At 36.5% G+C, this 24,287-nt stretch overlaps 2 protein-coding genes across 2 annotated transcripts; one reads left to right on the forward strand and one right to left on the reverse strand.

Annotated features, from left to right (window-relative positions):
• The first annotated feature begins 1,661 nt into the window (after positions 1–1,661).
• Positions 1,662–16,968, forward strand: tm9sf3 (transmembrane 9 superfamily member 3). Its single transcript, XM_032552652.1, has 15 exons — positions 1,662–1,862; positions 4,149–4,344; positions 4,452–4,574; positions 6,715–6,875; positions 8,473–8,550; positions 9,257–9,388; positions 9,496–9,662; positions 10,217–10,311; positions 10,384–10,514; positions 11,788–11,927; positions 13,358–13,426; positions 13,506–13,652; positions 14,225–14,308; positions 14,409–14,485; positions 15,511–16,968. The coding sequence occupies exons 1-15, from the start codon at positions 1,770–1,772 to the stop codon at positions 15,576–15,578; spliced, it is 1,761 nt and encodes a 586-aa protein (XP_032408543.1). The 5' UTR covers positions 1,662–1,769; the 3' UTR covers positions 15,579–16,968.
• Positions 16,969–16,972: 4 nt separating this feature from the next.
• prdx3 (peroxiredoxin 3) lies at positions 16,973–23,846 on the reverse strand. The gene is made up of 7 exons (XM_032552657.1): positions 23,690–23,846; positions 22,842–22,953; positions 22,097–22,238; positions 21,175–21,310; positions 20,995–21,098; positions 19,624–19,789; positions 16,973–17,182 (listed from the first exon to the last, which is right to left on the reverse strand). The coding sequence occupies exons 1-7, from the start codon at positions 23,723–23,725 to the stop codon at positions 17,132–17,134; spliced, it is 747 nt and encodes a 248-aa protein (XP_032408548.1). The 5' UTR covers positions 23,726–23,846; the 3' UTR covers positions 16,973–17,131.
• Positions 23,847–24,287: the final 441 nt, after the last annotated feature.

A 24,287-nucleotide genomic window follows, 5' to 3' on the forward strand; every position in this document is an offset into this window, starting at 1 on the left:
AGCAGAAACATTTAATCAAATCTATTCTTCCTCCTCACCCTGAAGCTGTAGCCATGTAGATGAGTTGGTAAATGACTTCCATTCTAAAATTTCAGGTATCATTGATTCCATTGCCCCCATTAAAGTGAAGGTTGTGTCTGGCAGGATCAAGTCTCCATGGAGAAATACACAAACGGATAGACAACTTTGCTGTAGAGACAAACATAAATGGCATAAAACTCAACTTCATGTTTATAATGAAATCTATAAAGACAGACTCCGCAGCTATCACTCACCACTACAACATGCAAGGGAAACGTTCTTTGCAGATATCATAAGCAAAAACATTAACAATGCTCGAGCTTTATTTGCAACAGTTAACAGATTCACAAACCCTCCAGTGACTGAACCACCTGAACTTCAATCTAATACAGCATGCAATTAATTTGCCAGCTTCTTTTCAGAGAAAATTCAAAAAATCAGAAGTTCAATGTGCACACCCACACTAAATCCAGTACCCATACTCCCAGTCCTCCCCAGTAATGTTCCCAGGCTATAAACAATGGATGCGCTTATTTCATGGCAATGTGGGACTGAATTTATCAACTAACTGCTTCAGACTGGTCTCCTGCATCACACGGAGCTCTCTCCTGACCTTTCTTTTGACCAAGTGCGTTTCTACATTAAACAGCAGATTTTGATTTATAAAAATATAATGTCTCCAAACTCCTAAACCTCTATTACCCTCAATATTTTCTGATTAGTTTTCTACTTCTTTGGTTATAATAAAGTAGGACATTTTTCAGATGAATATATGACTTACACTCTTTAAAGAATGTGATCCAATATGAAAAACTACTATAGACTTATTTTAATCAAATCATGTTTATTTTATCTAAAGAAAAAAGCTCTACTGATTTAGATATATGTTATTAAACCATGAGTCTAAATGTAACCTAAATTGAGGCCTACTCAAAACAAACCAAATCAATCTAATATTTCAACGCTAGCCAAGATTAAACATCATTAAAACCTGCATAATTAAGCTAATATTTCCAACAAACCCCATCCAATTCCTGAAGGATGCTTAGAACAGATAAATGAAAATTCTGACTTTTTTCAAAATAACTTTTCTCAGAATTAGATCTATTCTGAGAAAAAAATTAAGAATTTTGAGATAATTTTTTAGATTAATTTAATTTTTAGATTAAAGTTAGAATTCTGACTTTAATCTCAAAATTCTGATTTTAATCTCAGAATTTTAACCTTAATCTCAGAATGATTACTTTTTTCCTCAATATTCTGGCTTTAATGCCAGAATTCTGTGATTAAAGTCAGAATTTTTTTTTTTTTCAATGGCCCTAATCCTCTTCCGTACTTTTAGGTATACTCCACAAATATGTTAATTTAAGAATAGCAAATAGGGTGACAGTTTTAGGCCATTGAGAACAATTTAAAAGTGTTATTCTATGATAAAACCCCGCGACGTCCACGCGTGGTCGGGTCGTCAAAGGTGAAGCTCTGGTCTTGGCAGTCGGGATGACGTGGCTGAAGCCTGCGGAAGATGCGCCGACAGAGTTCCTCCAACCACCGCTGGAGCCATCGCTTTCTACGCTGATTGGACGCCGAGCACCACGTGACACTTCTCAACCAATCCAGTGTAGGTTCGGTGAGAGCGTACAGAGAGCATCCCTGAAAACTGCCTCTGTCATACAACCAGGAAGAAGGTGGGATATTAGCCCAACGTAGCTAACTACCCCAATCTTTCTGCATACTTTCACCAAAAAATAATGGGTTCTTCCCGGTGGAAGTTGGCAGTGGCGGCTTTCCTTGCAGTAGTGGGCTCTTTATTACCTGTTGACGCGGACGAACATGAGCACACGGTAAGACGGCGTTTAAATGAGGCCGACTGAGAAAGAGGGGGGGGGATCGTTGAAAAATAATGGACGTTTGTGCTGTGGGTAAGCTGCTAGCTGCGGTTCAAGAAACAGAATCACACACATACCAGGGTGTATAACTTTAGTCTGTTGAGTGATAAATCGGTACCTGCTGTGCTATTGAACAGATAAGCATTCAGTTAGCCAGCTAACATGCAACCCTTAATCGGCCTAACCACTCATGCTAACTGTTAGCTTTTCACAACGGCTCTACTTTAGCCTTCCTTTAGCACCAAGAGGCTTCCATTAGTCAGTTGAGTAAATTAAAAGTACATTTAGCCTTAAAGCAGAAGTAGAACCGTAAATAGGCTAAGCTGGAACACCGGGGAAACGTTGAGGCCTGTTGGTATTTACTGTTATACGTTTGATTGCAGTCAGACACCATCTAGAAGTGCTGAGCAGGTCTTGGACTCATTGATCCGCCTGAATAAAATTAAAAAAAACTTGGTGTAGGTATGAAAGCAGTCGGATGAGTAGACTGATACAACGTGGAAGTTCACTTCCTTGAACGTAAGCAAACACAGCCACGGCATATTGCTTTCTAGAGTAACTCAGGTGTACCTGAAAGTGATAACCGGTGCATTTTCATTAGTTTGCATTCAAATTTGAATACAGTGGGCATCTGTTTTAGAATCAATCCAAAACGTATCACAAAATTTAAATGAACGTTTTATATTTCTACTAGAGTATGGGGGGAAACATAAGTTAATTGACATGTAATAATCCTACTTTGAGTCCAAATGTTATGTTCGTTACTGTAGAATAAGACATTTACATGATTAAAAACGAGTAATTCTGCCTTAAATTAAAAAAAAACATTCAGCTTAGATTCATTTTGAAATGAAACTTTTTTAAACCCTGAAATGAATCTATACATTATTTTCCGTTTTGGATGGAATATGAACCTGACTGGGCTAATATTTGAGAATAGAGATTCTAGAAGATGTGGGTGGTTTGGAGATTTATTATCATCTTTAATTAAATTAAACATAGTTTAACAATTAACTTTGGCTGTTTTGCTAGTAGGTATTGAGAAAAATAAATGCTATTTTTTGTGTGTTGAACTAGCATTAGAAAATATTAGATCTATAACTTTCAATAGCAAATAAAAGGTGTTTATTTTTGGAGACATCAGCGACTCACTTTTAATGACATACCCATTCCTGCTCCTGGAAAAATAATAACTAACATTGTTTATCTTTCTTATAATTCTATGCATGACATTTATTGTTACCTTGGTACAGAACTTAAAAAACCTCAACATTCAATAGTTTAAGTGCATTCCTATGCAGAATATATGCTCTTTATATGTTAACATCAATAAACTCAGGTCGTGATAACTGGTGAATTAATTTTACTATCTGCTTAGGTAACGTTGGCAGTCAGTGTAGCCAACTATTTTAGTTTCCTTTAGTTTCCTCACAATCATTTTTTTTTCCAAACAACCAAATTAACCTTTCCTATAAGCAAAAGAAAAGTATGATAGCCTTCTTTCAGCCAGCTGATCTGCAGTGTATGGAAAAGCAGGTTGTAGGCCTGTTGCAATAAATCAATTAATTGCATGATAAATTGAAACAAACTCAATTTCCATTTGCATGATTTATCATTTTTCTCTTTCTTTCTACTAAAAACTGGGTCATAAAAATCTTCAGTCTGGTGTTTTGGTCTCAACTAAACCTTTTTTTGAAGGCTAGTTTTGTTTATAGAGACTTTATAATTCATTTTATTTGTTGTTTCTGTTGTTTTATTTATTTTGGATATTTAAAATGTCTTCCAGTTCTAGTGTTAAATGTTCATTAGAATGTACAGTTTATTGACCTTTGAGAATGCGTTCTTGTATTATTATACCATTTGCATTATATTAATTGAAAATGGTCTCAAAACAATATTATTGTTTATCGCAATAACTTCCAGGGGAATTTATTGTTCAGCAAAATTTGTTATTGTGACAGATCTATCAGGTTGGCATCTCAATAAAAAAATTTCTCTTTCACTTTTGAAAACCTCATCATGCTTTGATGTCGGTAACGGACTGATGCATACTTTACGCTTTAATGGTTTTCCTATTTTTATTTAAACCTCATAACAGTCTGCTGAGTTGCCACTGATATGAAACTGTACCTAAAGCTAATTATGGCTCAGGACTGTATATTCAGAAACCCGATGGACTTGCAGAACAGGTGTAGCATTCTTGAACTGAACTGAATAAATCCCTTTATTTTCCCTTTGTAGTACACAGATAAGGAGGAGGTCGTTTTATGGATGAACACAGTGGGGCCTTACCACAATCGACAGGAGACGTACAAGTATTTCTCTTTGCCCTTTTGTGCGGGTTCCAAGAAGACCATCAGTCATTACCATGAAACCCTCGGAGAGGCTCTGCAGGGGGTGGAGCTGGAGTTCAGCGGCCTGGACATCAAGTTCAAAGGTTTCCTGCTTTGTTTGGCCCAAACGCATAAGTAAAACCGTTAATGTATGTATGTTTCACAATTTATGGCACCTAATTCAAAATGTTTTGTCCCATTATCTCTGCAGAGGAAGTCATGCAGAACACATACTGTGAAATTGACTTAGACAAACCCAAACAGGATGCCTTTGTTTACGCCATAAAGAACCACTACTGGTATCAGATGTACATCGATGACCTGCCCATCTGGGGTAAGTGACGCTAATTTCAACCTCTGGGGTTTTGGTTGATGCTGAAAAGTTTTGGGCTTTTTAAGTATTGCTATGTTTTTCCCACCAAAAAGTCAAAGGGATCAACCCAGTTCTGGGAATGAAGCTGCATGGCTGTGCTGTTTACTCGTTCATTACTACTTCATTTACCTTAAAACGGATTTAGGATGCAAACAACCCACAGCACCTTGCCATTAGTGTATTCACCTGTGCAAGAGAGCTTTGATGTCACACAACCTGTACTATTAGAGGGATATTAAAACACTTCTTAGGTCTCTTCCTCTTCACGCTAAACTTGTAGTCACTTTTTTTTTCACAATAGTGGCCACCACTCCTCCGGCTGATTAAACATCCACCCGTCTCATGCGGATGTTGCATGCAGTGGGTGGGGCTCTGATATTTACTCTGCTGCATTTAAGGGGTTAAAACGTGATTCATCACTTCTGAGATGCTTTGATATTTAGATCAAACGTCTTAAATTTGTATGCTGAAACATGCCAACAATCCAAACACATGGATTCAGTGGGATTGAAGTTTTAAGATAAGTTAATAAAATTCAGTTTGGGTTGATAAGTCCAGTCGAGTCATTGACTTTGCAGGAAGCATGACAGTGAACTGTATGCACAAGCTCAAGCACAGCAGACCTCGACTTTATTACTTTAAGACCTTGGAGAAACACTTTTGACCGTGTTCTAAATTTGATTGAGTTCAAACTGGACTATTATGTGGATGGGAAAAACACTGGCTGCTATATTTGATTCTAAATGTTCATTATTTGTAGCATAAACATATTTTCTTGTTCCTTTTTAATGATTCTATTAGTAAAAGCAAAGTAACAGTTTCTGAAACAGAAGCAGAATTTTTACTGTGCTTCAGAACAGTACAGAACGTTTTACTTTTGCTTCCCAGCATTTTTGTAAATATTTGTAGTGAATTGGTGTGATATAAAATGCAAAATTACTATTTTAAAAAACCTTTTTGAAATATTTTTGGCATTTTTTGTGCTAACTGCATACCACAAAGTAGAATAATAGTAAATATAGATATATGGTAGATTGTTGCCTTGGAGCAGAAGGTTCTGGTAGGGCTGGGCATTTATCAAATTATCATTTATCATGACAAATTTAGATTTTCAATTGCCCTGATAAATTTTAATTAATGTTTAAGATCTCCCAAAACTATCCGTATTGTCAGGGTTGTTTCATATTTTCTCTATTATTTCAATAAATGTCAAAAAACTTGGGGAAAAAAAAGATCTATTCCTGCCACTGTGTGGATCTTGGTGACTTAAATCACACTTTCTTATCTGATTGGTGTCCTAAAGAAGCCTGTTGCAAATGCATCCGTTTTCTATAAAGAGCGATAAATGTTTGTGGGGCTATCATTGGCGTTGACTAAAAAAGCACAAATAGTTTAATCGTTTTTTCTTGTTATTACAATAGTACCACAAAATATTGTGATAAAACTTTCACTTCATGTCGCCTCTATAAATTACCCTTAGGTGTTAGTGCGTGCATGCATAGTAGTTTGTCCTGTTTCTCTAAGTAAATCATCCCACCTCTCACACAAGAACAATTATTAAAATAACCCTTTTATTATTTATGTTTACAGATAAGTGCTTAGATATAATATTGAAGTGGACAATAAATATTCAGATTGACCCTTCAAGTCCAAAGGGAACAGGAAGTGTTCCTGTTAAACTCTTCACTTGGTTTTAATGGAAACTGAAGCTTGCAAAATGAAATATTATGAAAACAGAAATGGAATAGATTTGGTTAGCTGCACATGAACGATGCAGGCGAAGGGTTAATCAAATTCTCTTAAATCTATCAAACTTTAATCAGAGGTAACAAAGTCAAATTCAGAATTCATTCGGCAGTTTAAATGAAGTCGCATAATTCATAGACTCAAAATGAGGATATTGATGCGTTTATTATAGTTGACCATCATTATAGATAGACTATGGATAGTTGTTTCAACCCAAGTGACACACAATTCAGCAAGCTTCCCCTTACGTTGGTTTGCACGTCCTGACTAGCAGCGCTACGTTCAGACTTATAGTCCGTATCAGTATTTTTGCCTCCATCAGATCAGTGACTCCATCCATGTTGTTTTCTTTAAGGCATCGTCGGCGAGGCGGACGAAAACGGAGAGGAGCATTACCTCTGGACGTACAAAAAGCTGGAGATCGGTTACAACGGCAACAGGATCGTTGACGTAAACCTGACGAGCGAAGGCAAAGTGAAGCTCATGCCAAACACCAGAATCGCCATGTCCTATTCTGTGAGTACTGAGAGCTCTTTGTACATAGTATGCAAATATTAGGCTTCCATTTCGTGATTTCATTAGACTCTGGGAAATGCAAATACGTTTATTTGATCTGTGAAATATATTCAGCTTATGAGACGACACCTCACTGAATTCACCTGAACTGAACTAATCTATGAATCTCCTCGTTTCTAACAATTGGATTAAAAAGTTCAGATGGTTAGGGTTAGATAAATAAATGGTTAAATTCCAATCATTAAATGTTTTGATATAATTAAATATACTTGCAGTCAGACTAACCATCAGGACACTTGAAGTGAAGATTAGTTTGCCTAACATTTGCTACTTTTAACAACGTATATATGTTTATGTTATACATTTTAATACAAAGGTGATGGCTTAGCAAAGCCACTGCCATGAACAAACTGTTTTGCATAAAAAGCAGAACTTAATATTTTTTTCTCACTGACTGAGTGTATTTCAGGCAGAAATATAAATACAGATTCATATGAATGTGTATTTAAAGACATTATGATGACTTTTTTTAAATATGTAAAAAAAAAATGCTATGTGGCAGATTTTCAATACAACTTGGAAAAAATCCAATCGATTGCAATAAAACATTAACATAAAACTCTAAAAGTCTTTTTAAATTATTTGAATCAAAATAAATACAAAGTCTTCTACTGGATTTGTAATTGTTTGTTCTACCAACTTTACTTTCGTATTTAAAACAAAACAGAGTTGTTCTTGCCCTAATTCTGTAGATCACAGAAAAAGTCCAGGAAATGGATGAAGCCTATTTGCGATGAATCTAAAATTTTCTGCACTTTTCATCTCTTCTGAGATGCAATATTGTTGCTCATTTTTTCACTAAGCCGTAGGGACATATTGGCACTAACATCGGTATTGTCTGATAAACAAAACTGGGCCAATATTAATCCAGCATTTATTTTCATCTTTTTTTTTTCAGATGTGTTCACAGTAGTAAAATATATATGATATAGGTTATCGGTGAGAACAGCAATATTAATACCTGCTGAACAAAATTTTCATATCGTTAAATCCCTTCAAAAATGTTTTAAAAGCTTTACATTTTTTCAAGAAAAAAAAGCGCAAGAAGCTGACAAGTAACCACTTTTTACAGTTTAAAAAGTTTTTTTTTTTAAACGTTTTACTGATTAGCTTAAAAAAAAAAAGCAAATCACTGAATCATTTGCATTTTTTCCTCTTTTGAGAATGCCACAGACTGAGCAGTCCTGATTAAATTTTACTGATTGAGTTAATAAACTGAACTTGGAAACTTATTGGGAGACTTAAAACAACAAAATGTACTGCCAGTCAATCAGATCATAGAATGCTGATGCCAGTGGTTTTACAAATAAATTATTAAATATGATCAGATTGACAATAATATTTCAAAACTGTACAATCTCTAGTGGCAGGCATGATAGAAAGTAATTGAGAAACACTTCTCTAGGGAAATGTTTGAATCACTTTCTGATTAGCTGCTAAGGGAAAAGAGGCAGGAAGTGGGGCGTGTCGCTGGGCTCCACGGTAACCGTGGGTTACGGGATTTGACCTCAAATCCTGCACGTTTGTTCCCACCCAGGTGAAATGGAAGAAGTCGGATGTGAAGTTTGAGGACAGGTTTGACAAGTACCTGGACCCGTCCTTCTTTCAGCACCGGGTGAGCGAAATGTTCCTCACTCACTCCAGTTTCATGCTGGAATGGATGCTGCTGTTCAGGAAGTGCAAATAAAACTGCTGACTGTTTCTTTTTTTTTTAAGGATTTCTCAAAAGCAAAACCAATTTTGTCCTGCTTTAGAAGACTTTACGTTTTTATCTATTTATATGTTGTACCTCTTCTATCTCTGTCCTTCCCTTTGCTCATATTCTGCTTCCATCCTGATCCACAGTGTTTGTCATTTCTCCGTTTCATTTCTGTAACTCTCTCCTTGGGAACTTCAGATGATTCAGACTAAATCCCTGACATTTTCTCAAATCATCCCAGTTTTACAGCAGATTCACCGACTTCCAGTCATTTACAGAATTTATTTAAAGTACTGTTGCACACATTCAAAGCCACCACAACTAAACCTGTCGCAATAGACCAATCAACTGCACAATAAATTAAAACAATCTTGATCATTTCTGTTGGCATGATTGTTTTGTTTCTTTTTCTACCAAAAACTGGATGATAAAAGTCTTAAATCTGGTGCTTTGGTTTCAACTGGCCCCATGTTGCCCTTTTCATTCTAATCTCTTCTTTCTTTATCTGTTTTCATTTCTACTGAACGTGATGTATAGTTTATTTCTTGTAAAGTGTCACTGGGTGTCTGGAGATAAAATGAACTATCATTATATTTATTTCACCCTTTTTTCCTGCCTTTAGATTCACTGGTTCTCCATCTTTAACTCCTTCATGATGGTCATATTCCTGGTGGGCCTGGTGTCCATGATCCTAATGAGAACCCTGAGGAAGGATTACGCCAGATACAGCAAAGAGGAAGAAATGGACGACATGGTGAGCGACCCGCGGGAACTTTGGTTTCATCATGCTGATTTTAAACTCCTCTTCGTCGCTGATGCTGATGCTGCTCCGCTCTGTTTCCTGTCGCTGTGTGTCGACAGGACAGGGATCTGGGGGATGAGTACGGCTGGAAGCAGGTGCATGGCGACGTGTTCAGGCCGTCCAGCCATCCGCTCATCTTCTCCTCGCTCATCGGCTCCGGCTGCCAGATCTTCTCCGTCTCCTTCATCGTCATCATCGTTGCGATGGTGGAGGATCTGTACACAGAGTGAGTAGCTGAACTCTGAACATTGTGTTGTTTTTACTTTTTTATTTCCATTTTTTACGGTAAACTAAATAAATAGAGATGCACCGATCCAAAATTGAGAAAAATTCTAGCTCAGGTATCAGTGATAAAGCTCCGATCCATTAGGGAAGATCTATTCAGTCTAATTCTATGCTTCACAACTTGCGTTATTTATTTTACATTATTCCTAACTGCACTTTCTGAGCCATTTGGAAAACGGTTTGCTGCAGTTTATTTTTAACTAACATAGTCAACCTATTTTCTCTCTTTTTACCATCTTTTTTTTGTAATTGTGTTTTTTTTTCCAGCCACTGCAGTTATTTCCCAAAAAGTATCTATTATCGATTGCATTTTATGGGTTTTGCAACCCAGAAACATAGTTTTGAAGTTTGACAGAATGTGTTGCTATTTAGAAGAGGTGCTAACAGAAAAAAACAATAAAAAATTTCCAATACATTTTATGTGGAATAAAACTGGGACATCTTTAGAGGAAACTGTTCACTGGTCTGAACTCAAACCTTCGGTGTTTTCTGCAGGAGGGGCTCCATGCTGAGCACAGCCATTTTTGTTTACGCTGCAACCTCTCCTGTCAATGGCTACTTTGGTGGAAGTTTGTATGCAAAACAAGGAGGTAATAAAGCATCCAAATCATATCCCATTAAAAAGAAAACCCCTTTTAAATGGTGGGAATCTGTTATTTCAGGCAGGCGGTGGATCAAGCAGATGTTCATCGGGGCCTTCATGATCCCAGCCATGGTGTGTGGGACGGCCTTTTTCATCAACTTCATCGCCATCTACTACCACGCCTCCAGAGCCATCCCCTTCGGGACCATGGTGAGTCGTTGCTTCACATTGCAACACGCAGAAGGAATCTGAGTCAACAGCTTGCGGTGTCGCAATCTGCTGCGACCCCATTAGACGGTGAGAATAAAACGTTTGGTGGAGGTGATGAACAGCAGAAGTAATGAATCCGCTGGACAAACGGGCAACGGATTAAACTAAAGAGTTCAACTGAATTAAATGCCTTTCACAGGACGTTTCCTGACTTTATCAATTCACCAACAACTATGTTCTTAACTAGAAACAGCTGCTTGAAGGCTTGACTTATTGCTCAGTAACCAGTAAATAAGCAGAGTCAGTATTCACACCCTCTGTTTCGCATTAAACCATAAACCTGAATGTATTTTAGTGGAATTTTATGTATTAGAACAAAAAGTGCATGAAACATCATGAGTTCAACATAAAAATGTGTCTTTAGCCTCCTTTACTCTGATGCCACCAAATGAAATGTAACCCAATCGCTGTACTTTAAGCACTACTTACAAAATCTCATATTTCTGCAATATGTGGCTGGATAGTTGTTGTTTTTTTGGCCACTGACTCCAATTCAAGAATGAAGGAGATTTTTAAATACAGGCAGAATTATTAACCATGATTTAAAATCTTCTTCCAGTGCAAAATGTTGGTTCAACATAACATATTTGGTTTAAATAACCACGTCTGTCCAGTGACTTTTATTTTTTACTCAAAAACAAACTTTAAAGCATCCAAATCTGTTTTACATTAACATAATTAAACTTGGTTAAATACAGAGTGACTCTAGTCCTGTTCTTAAAGTAGAGAATAGATCATATTTTTCTCTTAACTGAGCCCAGAAAAATTCTGCAGGTGATTTTACTATTAAATACTAGTTCTTTTATCCACTTAACTTAACTTTTTAACCAACTGAACTTGGTTAATTTTTAAAAAAAATGTACTCTTCATTCTCCATATATTTATGTTCTTGTGCAGCTGCAGCCTCCATGAAATCACCAGAAACGATTCACACATTCAGTTTGCTCCGTTTACTCTACATGGTTTTATCCAGTCATAAACCTTCTCCCATCTGGTTTCATAAAGAAGACTTTCCTTTTATTCGAGATCGATGGGGAAAAAATAAACTGACCGATGGACTAATCAGTCCATCTGCTGATCATTTGTGTTGATTTGTCTTTGCAAAAACCACAGTTTAGTTTTAGTTTAATTGGTTTATTTGGTAGGGTAGTTGGGGTGATATGAAACAACACAGCAAATGTAAACATAAATACATTTTCTCTTTCCGCTCCAGGTGGCTGTCTGCTGCATCTGCTTCTTCGTCATTCTGCCTCTGAACCTCGTGGGAACCATTTTAGGGAGAAACCTCTCTGGTCAGCCCAACTTCCCCTGCAGAGTGAACGCCGTGCCGCGGCCGATCCCCGAGAAGAAATGGTGGGTGGATGATTGTACAGCAGGGAGCGGAGGCACAGCAGCACATACATTACTGCAAATTAAATGTACAGATGGACAAATTGTCTTGCAAAAACACAAAATCTTACCAAGTATTTCTGCCTAGATTTTAGTGTAAATAAAACAATAAAATAAATAATAATAATAATAAAACAAAACTAACTTACAAGTAACTTTTCAGCAAAATATGGGAGCTCGTTTTAAGAAAATAACTCATTATTGAACAGCCACTTGAGAAAAGAAAAAGGGTTTTAAATCTTTTCTCATTTGCAAAATAAAAAAGATTTTGTTCAATTTTGACCTAATTAATGCTCTGAATGTTGTATCTCTATGAAATGGTCTTTTTTTTTTAGTCTGCACTCTGCACAATACAGTTAACAATTGATTGATTATTAAATTAGTTGACAATTATTTCAATAATTGATTATTGTTTCAGCCCTAGACTTTATAACCAACAAATCCCTGCTATTGTTTGCACAATCTTTGCATATTTATAGTCTGTCATTATTTTAAACACACATCTTGTACATTTATTTAAAGGGACGGTATCATATCAAATCAACTTTTTTCAGCTTTACATCAGGTTATAATATTCCCGCATCAAAATAAAACCTGGAGTGTTGCCTTAACTCTTTAATGAATGTTTGAGAAATCCTTTAGTCTCCATGGCAAGACGCCTGGGGGGGAGCCTGGGGAGGAGCAGCTCCTCCTCTGAGCTGCAGTTTCCAAGCTACCTAAGAGAGCAGCTCCTTCAGACTAGCCAGCAGCAATTAGCAAACACCTAGTGCATCTGCTGAGCTCATTATGGGAGCTACTTCTCAGTGAAACACTGGTTAAAAACATTGCTAAAGGGTTAATAGAGGAGCCATGTTGACTTCCTGAAGGCAGAATTTCAGAAAGAGCAGGAGTTTTCTTTTAAAGAGACAGAGGCCCAATCTCAAGGCATTAAATTATGATCTCAATTTCTTTTAATGGCAGATTTGACAAATATAACATTTTTACAACAGCTGAAGGTAACAGAGTTACTTGATTATGCTATAAAATAACACTATGAGCCTGGAAAATGCATAATTCTGCCTCTTTAAATTGTCTCACTCAGTTGCACATTTGAGTATTTTAAGTAGATGCACGGGATTTTTTCCTTATGCTGTAAATCTGCCCTCCCTTGTACAGTCTTGTATTCTTATTTTTGCTGTTATATTTAATTTTTTGTTTGAATCTGTGTGTTTGCTGCTGAAACAACTGAAGTTATTTCTGTTCTGTAAGTCTGACCTGCCGACTCTGAGGACAAACTGCTGCTTTTCATGGAAACAAAACATCTGACTTATCCTTCTTTAAGTGATAAAACATGTTTAGTCTCCCTGAAGGGAAATCTAAATGCTCTGATTGTGCTGAATGGCGTCCTGCCTCAGGTTCATGGAGCCGGCTGTCATCGTGTGCCTCGGGGGAATCCTGCCCTTCGGCTCCATCTTCATAGAAATGTAAGTGTTTCCTGAGGAAATGATCCGGTTCTCCGTTAGACGACGCGCCGCAACGACACGCTCTCTCCTCTCCTGTCAGGTACTTCATCTTCACCTCCTTTTGGGCCTACAAAATCTACTACGTGTACGGCTTCATGATGCTGGTCCTGGTGATCCTCTGCATCGTCACGGTGTGCGTCACCATTGTGTGCACATACTTCCTGCTCAACGCCGAGGACTACAGATGGTGAGCAGCGTTTTTATTTTGTTTTATTTTTAAACACACATCAGGGTTTTATTCTCTCCTTTATGTGTTTATGCTACAGAGGTGGCAGAGTAACCAAAATTGTACAGAGAATCCAGAAATTTTACTCAACTAATAGTAAAAAAGTATTTGGTAAAAAGTCAAATTAAGTACTAAATGATCAAAACATCGACCATTTAATATTTAAAAATTACATAATCAGATGGACCAAAATATAAAGTTAAGTGAAAACTTTGGTATTTTAAGGACCAAAATGACAATAATTCATATAAGTAACAAAATCAGGCAAAAAAATTTTTTCCAAATCATTTATTTTCAATAAAAGACTTTTAACAAAAACTGCAGGTGTATGTTTGTGTATGGTGAATTTTCGGTTAAAACATGAAATGAAGAAATTTTACTCAAGTAAGAGTAGAAATACTAAATTATAAATTACTCGAGTGAAAGTAGAAAGTGCAGCGTAGTAAAAATATTCCTAGTAGTACAATATTTCCAAAGAGTAACTCAAGTAAATGTAATTGAGTAAATGTAATGTTTGTTTGCTGTTTTTCCAGGCAGTGGACGAGCTTCCTCTCTGCTGCATCTACTGCGGTTTATGTTTACATGTACTCCTTTTACTACTATTTCTTCAAAACTAAGTGAGTAGTAACTAAGCTGTAGTTACAATAATTGATAGAAAACTGAAATGAAATTTAAAAATATGTAGTGTATTCTAAAACGTTTTCTTGTGTATTTCAGGATGTATGGGTTATTTCAAACATCCTTCTACTTTGGCTACATGGCCGTGTTCAGCACTGCTCTGGGAATCATGTGTGGTGAGTTTCTGCTCTTCTTCTCTGATTTAAACACCAAAATGTCACAAACTGAAGTAACATGGTTACTCTGATTTAAAGTTAAGAACATGCAGCTTCTAATTAGGACTTTCTCTGCTTCCGTGTTAAATGTTTAAGTGATAAATTACCACCCAGACTGCACCTAACAGTTATCTTAGAAATCCATTTTTCTGATGATTAACCAGATAAAAAGTGGTACATTCTGCTGTTTTTATAATAGAAATACATTAAAAGATGCAAAAAAAAAAAACTCATTCCATTCTTTAATCCTCTTTTTGACTTATCAATACAGTGTCTGGTTGTTTTTGTGTTTATCCAACTAATAATTGGATAGCAAAAGGTGCACAATGGGTTTTTTTCGCACCATTGGAACCAGTTGAAGCTAAAACTGCAACATGAGGAGTTTTGGTAAAAACATTTTTACATACAAAGATTTTTTTTCCACCTTAAATGCAAAATGTGTATATTTTTGTAGTTTTACCTTAATTATTGCTCTGATTTTTTTTTTTTTTTTTACTATTTTCAGTTGTTGCACTCTGGTCAGCAATTTATTACTAAATTAGCTGATTATTATTCAATAATCAATTCATCGCAATTAATCAGATTGTCTCAGCCTTAGTTACTGCATCACAACTGTTTTTGAAATGGTAAATATTTCTTGTGAAAAACTCAAGAAGCCTGCTTTTAGCCAGCTGACCAGCAGTATGCAGCAACAGGTGGGAGTTTGTCAGCACTGTTTTAGTCTGCACTCCAGACATTCAGAACAAATTCTTCTTCTGCTCTTTAATGGGTGTGACAGGTTTGATTTTGGACCTCAAACTTTTAAAATATCTCCGCCTAATGCCTACTCGGACATACTCCACACAACCCGTTTAAAAAGTGTTTGATGTTGATCAGGTTTTTGGGGGGGTTTTTTGCCTTCTGGGCTCCCCGGGGTCCGACTGCTGCTCAGACTTTTACTAGACCTTCTCTGCAGAACTGACCCGCTTCATTCAATCCGTTTCCAGGCGCCGTCGGCTACATGGGAACAAGTGCCTTCGTGAGGAAGATCTACACAAACGTGAAAATCGACTAAGCAGCGTAGCAGCAACACGGGGATTTGACTGATCCACCTTCGTGTTCTGGAAGACGGCAGGCACAAGTCATTTATTCCTTTCCCTCTTGCAGAGAGATTGTGAGAATCTCACTTTGTTCAGCATTGTTTTGTTTTTGTTTTGTTTTTTCTGAATAAATTCACCGTGACTTTAAGAGGGGGAAATCTGTGGAGGAGATGTGAAACTCAAGGTTTTTATTTTTTAATCAGTTGCTTTAGGAAACGGTTGGGAGGGTTGAATGTTTAAAGCCGACTTTTCTCTCTTTTCCCCCCGAGCCAGTCCCAAACGAGACGACGGAGTAGTGTAGCTCTCTTCAGTGAAGAGGCCGGAGCGTTCGGAAAGCCTTGGTTCTGTTGCGTCGAATTTTCAGGAGCCGGGTTCGTTTCTATTTTGTACTCCTGGAAGTCACTCGAAGTGTTGTCGTATCTCTGCCGTACCGTGGTTTGTTCTTTTACTTTCACTGAAAACGACAAAAACCTCCGTTTGGCGGCTTAATTCTCCAGAAGCAGTCCATCCAGTTGGTGAGGTTCTGGCCCTGCTGTCGGGTTTCTGCACTGGACAGAAACTGATCAGCAGCTGAGGTGAAGAACTGATTTTTATTTTTTGTTTTTTTTAATGGCCGTTTGATGTGATCCCATCTCCAAGTTAGTCTTGTTTTCTAAATGTTTGGGTTGAATGAAGTCTACATGTAAAGATAATATATGGATGGGGTGGCGTGTATATAACCTTAATAATGTACCTTTAGATGTAGATCCCAAATGTATTTTCGTTGTACAGTTTTACTACAGGGTCTTTTTTTTTTTTTAATGAATCCTTTAGTTGCATTGATTTGTTTTTCTCTTAGTTCGGTGCTTGGGGTGGGCGCTGTTACAGCTTGCCTGAAACTGCATGAAATTTTTTCCACATTAACCATCTTCACCAAATTCTGCCTCCATTTTTTTCTGTTTCGAACTCTTAAGGCCACATTTCGACCCACTTTTCTTCTTTTGGGGGACGTTTTTTATTTGGATTTCAAAGCTTTAAAGAGGGCCCACGTCTTTCGGTAAGCTAAGCTTCGGTAAAAAGAAAAACATCGTTTATCTGCAGAAACCAGGCGGTGCTTCGTTTCTGCTACTGTACAAAGTAAAGTTTATGTACACCTAAAACTAGATGTTTTCATCACCACACTGTGCTGCAGAGTGTTTCTCCCTATTTTGTGTAAATACAGTATGTACCCTACTTGTATGAGAAGTGGCAAATGCCTTTTTTTCTAATTTCCAGTTTTCTCCCACTTTGGTTGATTTTTGGCACTTCATGTTGTGTACCAATGTCAGACATTTTGAACCTGCATATTAACTTGCTGTAAAAAGAAAATAAACATGTTTATGTACAGGGGTTACTCAGCGTGATTTTTATTATCTTCATACAGTAGAGATGCGAATTGTTGATCAACAGAAACACAAACTGGTCCAGACGAATTAAAGCCAGGAGGTTGTCAAACACATTTATCAATAAACTAAGAAGCTTTTTATTTTCTGTAATTTTCACCAAACGGTTAGTTGACTTTCTCAAAGTATTCCCTCGATCCTTCAGGGGTCGGTTTGATCTGAAAAGGAATGAGAATTAAGACGACATTATGCTGCTCTCACTGAACATTTGATAAGAGTAGAAACAAAATAAAGTTTTGGGATTCAAACCCAGGACCTTCTTGTTGCAAGGCAACAATGCAACTCATTATGAATGATAACAAGAATTTTACATTTTTACTATAAAAAATAATCAGAAAAGGTGTTTTGTATATGATGTGCCAATTATTCTGAAAATTTACCAACAAGATTTTTCTGCTTTGCTACAACATGAGAAAATCTGATTTGGATTTAATTTGGACAATCAGGTATCCATGGAAACCATCATTAAAGAGATCAAAACGCTTAAACTGTTTTATGAACTTTCTATAGTACAAGATCAGAAATATGGATGAATTTTCATTTCCTAGTTATTAGAACAAGTCGGCAGAGATATGAAGTGGAGAAACCTAATTCAGTTCTGGATCCCAGAAATTCGCATAAAAATAGCTGATTTTTTTAAACGCTAAAGCACAGGTGTCAAACTCCAGTCCTCAAGGGCCGCTGTCCTGCAGTTTTTAGATGTGCCACAGGTACAAAACACTGGAATGAAATGGCTTAATTACCTCCTCCTTGTGTAGATCAGTTCTCCAGAGCCTTAATGACCTAATTATTCTATTCAGGTGTGGTGCAGCAGAGGCACATCTAAAAGTTGCAGGACAGCGGCCCTTGAGGACTGGAGTTTGACACCCCTGCGCTAAAGCATAATCGAATTTTACACAAATGGTCAAAACTATTGAGTGTCAATGATGCTAATATTTAGCTTCCTTTCTAAATTGAATGTTTAGTTTGGAACTAAACATAAGCTAAATATTTACCTTGTGAATAAGAGCTTTAGTTTGGAACTGATATTTATAAATAGATGAATAAAATTGTGAAAATATAACTGAAAAATTAACACCTACATTTTTTTCTCTGACAGGTTAAATAAACCAAATTATTGCTATAAATGCTTTTACTGTGCAACTTTATAACGGTGGCCATAAGCTCCCACCAGCAGGTGGCAGTGTTTCTTCTAGGACACTGCTGCCTTACTTGATAAGGTTATCTTCTGTGAAAATGGTGTAAATTGAGCCATTTAACTTCCTGAAGGAATAAAATCTGCTTGTGTCTTTTTTTTCTTCTACATGTGAAATTTGGAAGCTGTTCACGGGGAAAAAATATTTAAAAATTTCTTGAATATATTTGTAAAGTAGCAACACAAAAATCAGTGATTTTGATTGCAAAAAAGAAAAAGAAATTTCAGCAGGACTCCTAATTTAACTTTTAGATCCTTCCAGCAGAAGGCCAACATGAAGGTCACACTGTAGCCAAGCAGATCTGTAACCTTTGCTCAGGTAAAGTAATGAGCTTAAAACAGCTTTAGGGTTGTTCAGGTTTCCGTCCAAACATGAAGCAGACGGGCTGATGGACCGCCAAGCTTGACTCAAAGCTAATCTAATCCAAAAGAGGAATGGAAACTACTTTATAGGTTTTAACATAAGATCACTTTTGTCTGACTACTAGTAAAATTACATTCTAGATATCTAAAAAAACCATTTTGACTTTCAGGAATCTGAATTTAAGATCTCAGCATTAACATTCCGACTAGTGAGAATAATAATTATGACTCAAATTAAATTACCGGATTTGTCATTTTCATAATTACAACATAAGATAACGTGGCTGTAAATGTGACTCATCAAAATAACAATTTTAGAAATCTGAATTAAGAATTGTGCGTGAGCCCCGTGTTGTTACTGAACTGTCCAATTTTGGCTTTTCTGCACAAAATTGTCAGAAAATGCCACAATGTAGAGCTTGAAGACTGTTTTAGAAGTCTGCAAAAATTTCTGCTTATTCACTTCCGACGAACAAAATGCATCAAAGCGGCTTTGAAAAGCTAAGAGAGTCGCTGTCAACCCATCAACCCATGGTGCATCTTCAAAAAGCATTTCATAATTTTATTGAAATTTCAAACAGATTCATAAATCTATATTTTGACGAGAAGGAACAATAAATCAACATATTTCAAATCATAAAGTAATCTAGTAATTAATTTGAGTTTTTGGGAAATTGATGCATCTAAAATAAAGAATGTCTTGTTTTTATTCATATTTTTTATATTTTACTGCCAAATTTATATTTTTTTAATTAATTTTGATTAAATTAAATTTTATTTCATGTTTTATTATTTATCTACCTGTGACGTTGTGAAGCACCATACAACTCAAAGGCAAATTTGTCATTTATACAAGTCAGAATATAATTAGAGATATCTTCATTTTCTAATACGTCTACTCATAAGCCAACTTAAAATATCTGGTTTGTAAGTGAGGTGAAACTGATTTTATGTTAAAACGGCCTGCCATATTCCTCCTACTGACAGCATCAGGGATGTTCAGGTGCTGTAGGGATCTGCAGTTTTCCCAGAGATACTCACTGTGGGCGACTTCGGCGTCCAGCTGGCTGGACAAACCTCTCCGTGCGTCTCGACAAACTGGAAGGCCTTCACCAGACGCAGCGTCTCCTCTACGCTCCGACCCACCGGCAGGTCGTTGACGCTCATGTGCTTCACCACACCGTTTGGATCGATGATGAATAAGCCCCTAAAACAATGCAACAGAAGATTATCGGATGTTTTTATGGGCAAGAGAGGTATTTACCACATATTTCAATGTATTTTAGACCAACACAACAACTCTGCAGACACATGCTGGACATGAACTGTCTAGACTTTAACTTTTGGGTCGGTGCTACAGCGGCAGTTTCTTCCACAGTGCCCTCATCAATATCAGGCCCATTTTCAATAATTTAACCTCAAATTTGCTGTTTCTGAAGATGTAAATTTTGAAAAATCTGGATTTTTATTTCCACCATTAAATTTCTAGTTTAGTTTAAAGTGATAACAGCCAACCCAGGACCAAACATCTTGTATTTATAACAAGTATTTTTTAGTGTGCTGTGTCTGAAAAAACTTTCAGAAAAAGCATTACAAGAATAAAGTAGTATTGTAAGTTTATTCACTTAATATCGTGACTTTATTCTAATTTTATTCTCATATTAATTATGACTATTCTTGTATTAAAACTTTTTTACGATGATTCTTGTTCGAGTTTATTCTCATAATTTTATTTGTTTCGTACTCTGGTTCTAATACTACACCGTAATGATTGAAATGAAACGTTTTTGAAACTTTTCTGTCATTTCATTTTAAGAAAAGAAACAGAGAAAAAGTCACTAGATTAAAAACCCATAATTGGTTACGATTTGAAAAAAAAAAAAAGCTTTTTCTTTTTCTTTATTTACATTTAAAAACTTCATTGAGAGGAAACCAAAGTCAAGCTGTTTGCTTGTGGACGAACTGAAGCTGATGTTCATCAATTAATTAGTTAATTAACTGTTGATTTATTTTCCCTTTTGGCTGAATAAAGTATTTTTTAAATTTGAACAGGATGGACTAAACGGATGTTAAAAACTTGGGATTTTGTTTCATAAACTAACTCTGATTTGTACTCCTCCTCCTGATCCAGTTTGTTCTCTAATGTTCACTGAACATCTGGACTTGTACTGAGATTAAATTAATCACAGCTGGACTATTTACAAATCAAATCACCTCTGAAGGAAACTGGACTTTATTTATGGGTATTTTTATATGGAAATCTACGTATAATTTTACTTCCTCTTCACAGTTTGCCTCACACAAAATATGTTGACGTTTCTGCTTGCTTGAAACTAGTATTTTGCTACAAAGTATGATAGCAAAAGAAGTTAAAGATGTTTACAGGTATGACTCCTGGTACAGTGAGCTCACCTCAGTGCGATTCCCGGGCCGTCCAGCAGAACCCCGTAGTCTCTGGAGATCTGCTTGTTGAGGTCCGACAGCAGAGGGATGTGGATGTTTCCTAAACCTCCAGCCTGGAACGTCAATAAAAGCCGCTAACACACATATTCACGCGCTACAGTCTCTGCGTATTGTCAGAGTCATTTGCACCTTTCGTGGCGTGTTGATCCAGGCCAGGTGGGTGAAGTGAGAATCCACAGACACGCCCACCACCTCACAGTTGACGTCGTGAAACTCCTTGGCCTTGTCGCTGAATGAGATGATCTCCGTCGGACACACGAACGTACTGAAAACAGCAAAAACGCAGGAATTAAAGGGGAAGTACGACGTGTTTTCCAGGCACAATCAAGAAACTATGTTAACTTAAGTTGTTACAAAATAAAATATCAAATATAACAATTTTGTTTAAGCTAACAACTGGCTGAAAGTTATCTTAGCTTATCTTAGTATAGCTTAGCTCAGTTTAACATGATGCTAGCAGGAAAAACTTGAATCTTTCTTTTTTAATGTTTTAATTATTATTATTATTATATCTGATTGAACAATCCAATAAAAAGTGAATGTGTATATATTTTGAGTTTTGCAGGTTTTATCTGTTAAGCTAACTGAGCTAACGACATATAGATGATAGCTTGTATATGTGCAACAAATAAATACAAGAGCAGCTCAGAGTTTTCCAGATTTTGCTCTGCTGGAGCAAACAAACTTCTCCAAAAAAAACTAACAATTTTAAGCAGGAAGTCATTCCTCATTCAGTGTCATACAAATTAAAGGTGCAGTATTATGTTTTCCAGGCACATAGTATACTTTTATAGCACAGTCAAGTAACTATGTTAATTTCAGTTGTTATAAAAATGCTGTAAATATCAAATGTGATTTAAAAGAAATTTGACTTTATTAATTAACAGCTCAAAAAACAGCTCAACTACAGCTGGACGATAAATTGATTTTATCGATTAATCACGATTAATCTTTTCAACCGAATGCCAATAATAACAAATTGTTTTAGTTCTCTCCATTTCTTCATCTTCACATCTGAAAACCCAGTTGGGCTTTTTTCACAAATACTCACAAGTCCAGAGGGTAGAAGAAAAGGACGAGGTATTTTCCCTTGAAGTCAGCCAGACTCAGGTCCTTGAACTCCCCGTTGTGGACAGCTGTGGCCTTAAAGCCAGGCGCCGGCTGAGTGACGGCGGCCGCCCATCTGGAGGAGCCTGATAAACAAAACGTCAAACGATTCTTACTCTGTTATCTGGAGATTCGGCCAACAGCTCTCTCTGTAAACCAGAAATCAGCAACTATTTGATATGAAAAGATAATTTTTTTCCCCAACACTAAAAATGTTAATTTGCTCAATCTTTTTGAAGCAGAGAAAAGTAAATCTTACACAGTTAGTAAATTCTTGCTATAGGTGCACAGTTCTATCAGGTTTTTGCTAATTGATGTTTTGGTTTTAGACGACCGAAAAATAAACTTTGACAGTAAGAAAAATACAATTTAATCCGTAGTTTGATACCAGTTGAGAAATAAGAAGCTAAGTGACGTACAATTATTAAATCCTCTAGTTGTTTATTCACCATTCAGCTGTAAATTTCTGCTTTTGGTTGCTTTAAAAGCTAAAATAAGAAAAACAGTTGCAAAACTATCCCAAATCATCACACTGCCACCACCGTGCCTAACAGAGCCGTGTTTGGTTTAAACAAACAGCTCTGGTTTAATTTCATCTGCAGGACTAAAACAATTAGTCTGTTTAATAATCATCAGCAGTAGAAAGAATAATATTGACTCTTGGACGTTGTTAGTGATGCGATACCTACCGGTGGAGAAAAAGGATTTCTGGAGAACAGGAGCAGAAAGGACCCTGGCAGCGCCGCCAACTCCATGTTGGGAAGCAGCTGCAACTTTCAGCCCTCCAGCTGCAACCCGAACCTACAAGATAATAATAAATACGTGAAAATATAAATGACTGAAGAACTGGAACAAACAAGGTTCTTAGTTTGGATGCATTTAATGAGCAAGAAAAAAAGTAAGTCAGCTTACCAAGGATTTACGCTGCCAGCTGCCAACTATTTACTTCCGTCTTATTTTTTTACTTCTTAACTTAATTATGACATTTTAATAACAACATATACAAATAAAGAAAACACAACTATGATTTTTTGTGATTTTGGGTAACAAATTTTCACGAGTTTCAATGTAAATTGAGGGACAAATTGTCTTCATTTTATTGACTTTGTTGAGACATTTTAACAAATGTAAAACCTGTGCCAAATATCATATAAATTACTCCACTGTTTTTGACCTTGTTTTAACCTTCATCTTGATCTTGGCATCATTTGAAAACTATTTCAATTACTGCTCAAATAAAGTCACACAACTCTTTTAAAAGTTTAGCCAAGATGCATAATTATAGCGCACATTTACAAATAATTAACGAATAAATTTGAACACCTTTTTTTTTTATGTTCGCATGGAGCGCCCGCGAACCAGAGGTTGGAAACACAGTGTCAAATTTGGATATATACGCAGCACATTGACGCGTTTGTGAACAAATTAATTAAAAACTTCTCTTGACATGAGTTCATTTCTGCTTCCTGAGCAGCAAACTGAGGTAAACAGAGCGAGCAAACAACCTAAACTGACAGAAATGAAGAGTTTTACTCACAGAGGTTCTGAGTAGTCTGCCAACGGTGGCCGCCATGTTGGATTATGTGACAACAGGAGGGCGGTTTGAGCCACATGCGGGACACAAATCAGTCATTATAACCAATAAAATAAAATAAATAAATATATTTTGTTACACTTAGAAAAATTATATTGCAGTAAAGGATTTAACACGAAATAAGGATTTCCCGAAGAATAAAAAAGGGCGTCTGTCGGTCATGTTGCCTTCAGGTGCTCTTCAGAACTTCGTACGTTAACGTCGACGCCATATTGAGAGGGGCATGTTTGTTGAAGTACGCGTTGAAGTCAGGATTAATCATATTGTTAACACTGGCTATGATGGATATTAAATTAATTCGTGATTTACTGACAAACAGGACTATGTAAGAAACAAATATGGATTCACCATTATTGTCTCGTTTTATTATATATCTAATAAATAATTCAAATGTTGGAATGTCTTAATTTATCTAATACATGTAATATTTTCCCAGTTTTATTTAAATTATATCAGTTTCGCATAATTACCTAACTACTTATTGATGTATTGAACTGGAGTGTGTGATCTAAAAATAAAACATTTCATATCTCTGTTATTT

Source organism: Xiphophorus hellerii, chromosome 22 (genome assembly GCF_003331165.1).
Source record: "Xiphophorus hellerii strain 12219 chromosome 22, Xiphophorus_hellerii-4.1, whole genome shotgun sequence".
NCBI classification, from domain to species: Eukaryota; Metazoa; Chordata; class Actinopteri; order Cyprinodontiformes; family Poeciliidae; genus Xiphophorus; species Xiphophorus hellerii.

Bases quoted from the DNA above. Each gene is read 5' to 3' on its own strand.
- tm9sf3 (XM_032552652.1), top strand. From the start codon at position 1,770: ATGGGTTCTTCCCGGTGGAAGTTGGCAGTGGCGGCTTTCCTTGCAGTA. The intron at 4,345-4,451 runs GTTTCCTGCTTT...TTATCTCTGCAG, and splicing joins CCTGGACATCAAGTTCAAAG to AGGAAGTCATGCAGAACACA. The intron at 14,309-14,408 runs GTGAGTAGTAAC...TGTGTATTTCAG, and splicing joins TACTATTTCTTCAAAACTAA to GATGTATGGGTTATTTCAAA.
- prdx3 (XM_032552657.1), bottom strand. From the start codon at position 23,725: ATGGCGGCCACCGTTGGCAGACTACTCAGAACCTCT. The intron at 22,954-23,689 runs GTGAGTAAAACT...ATTATCTTGTAG, and splicing joins GCAGACTACTCAGAACCTCT to GTTCGGGTTGCAGCTGGAGG. The intron at 19,790-20,994 runs GTGAGCTCACTG...GCATTGTTTTAG, and splicing joins GGCCCGGGAATCGCACTGAG to GGGCTTATTCATCATCGATC.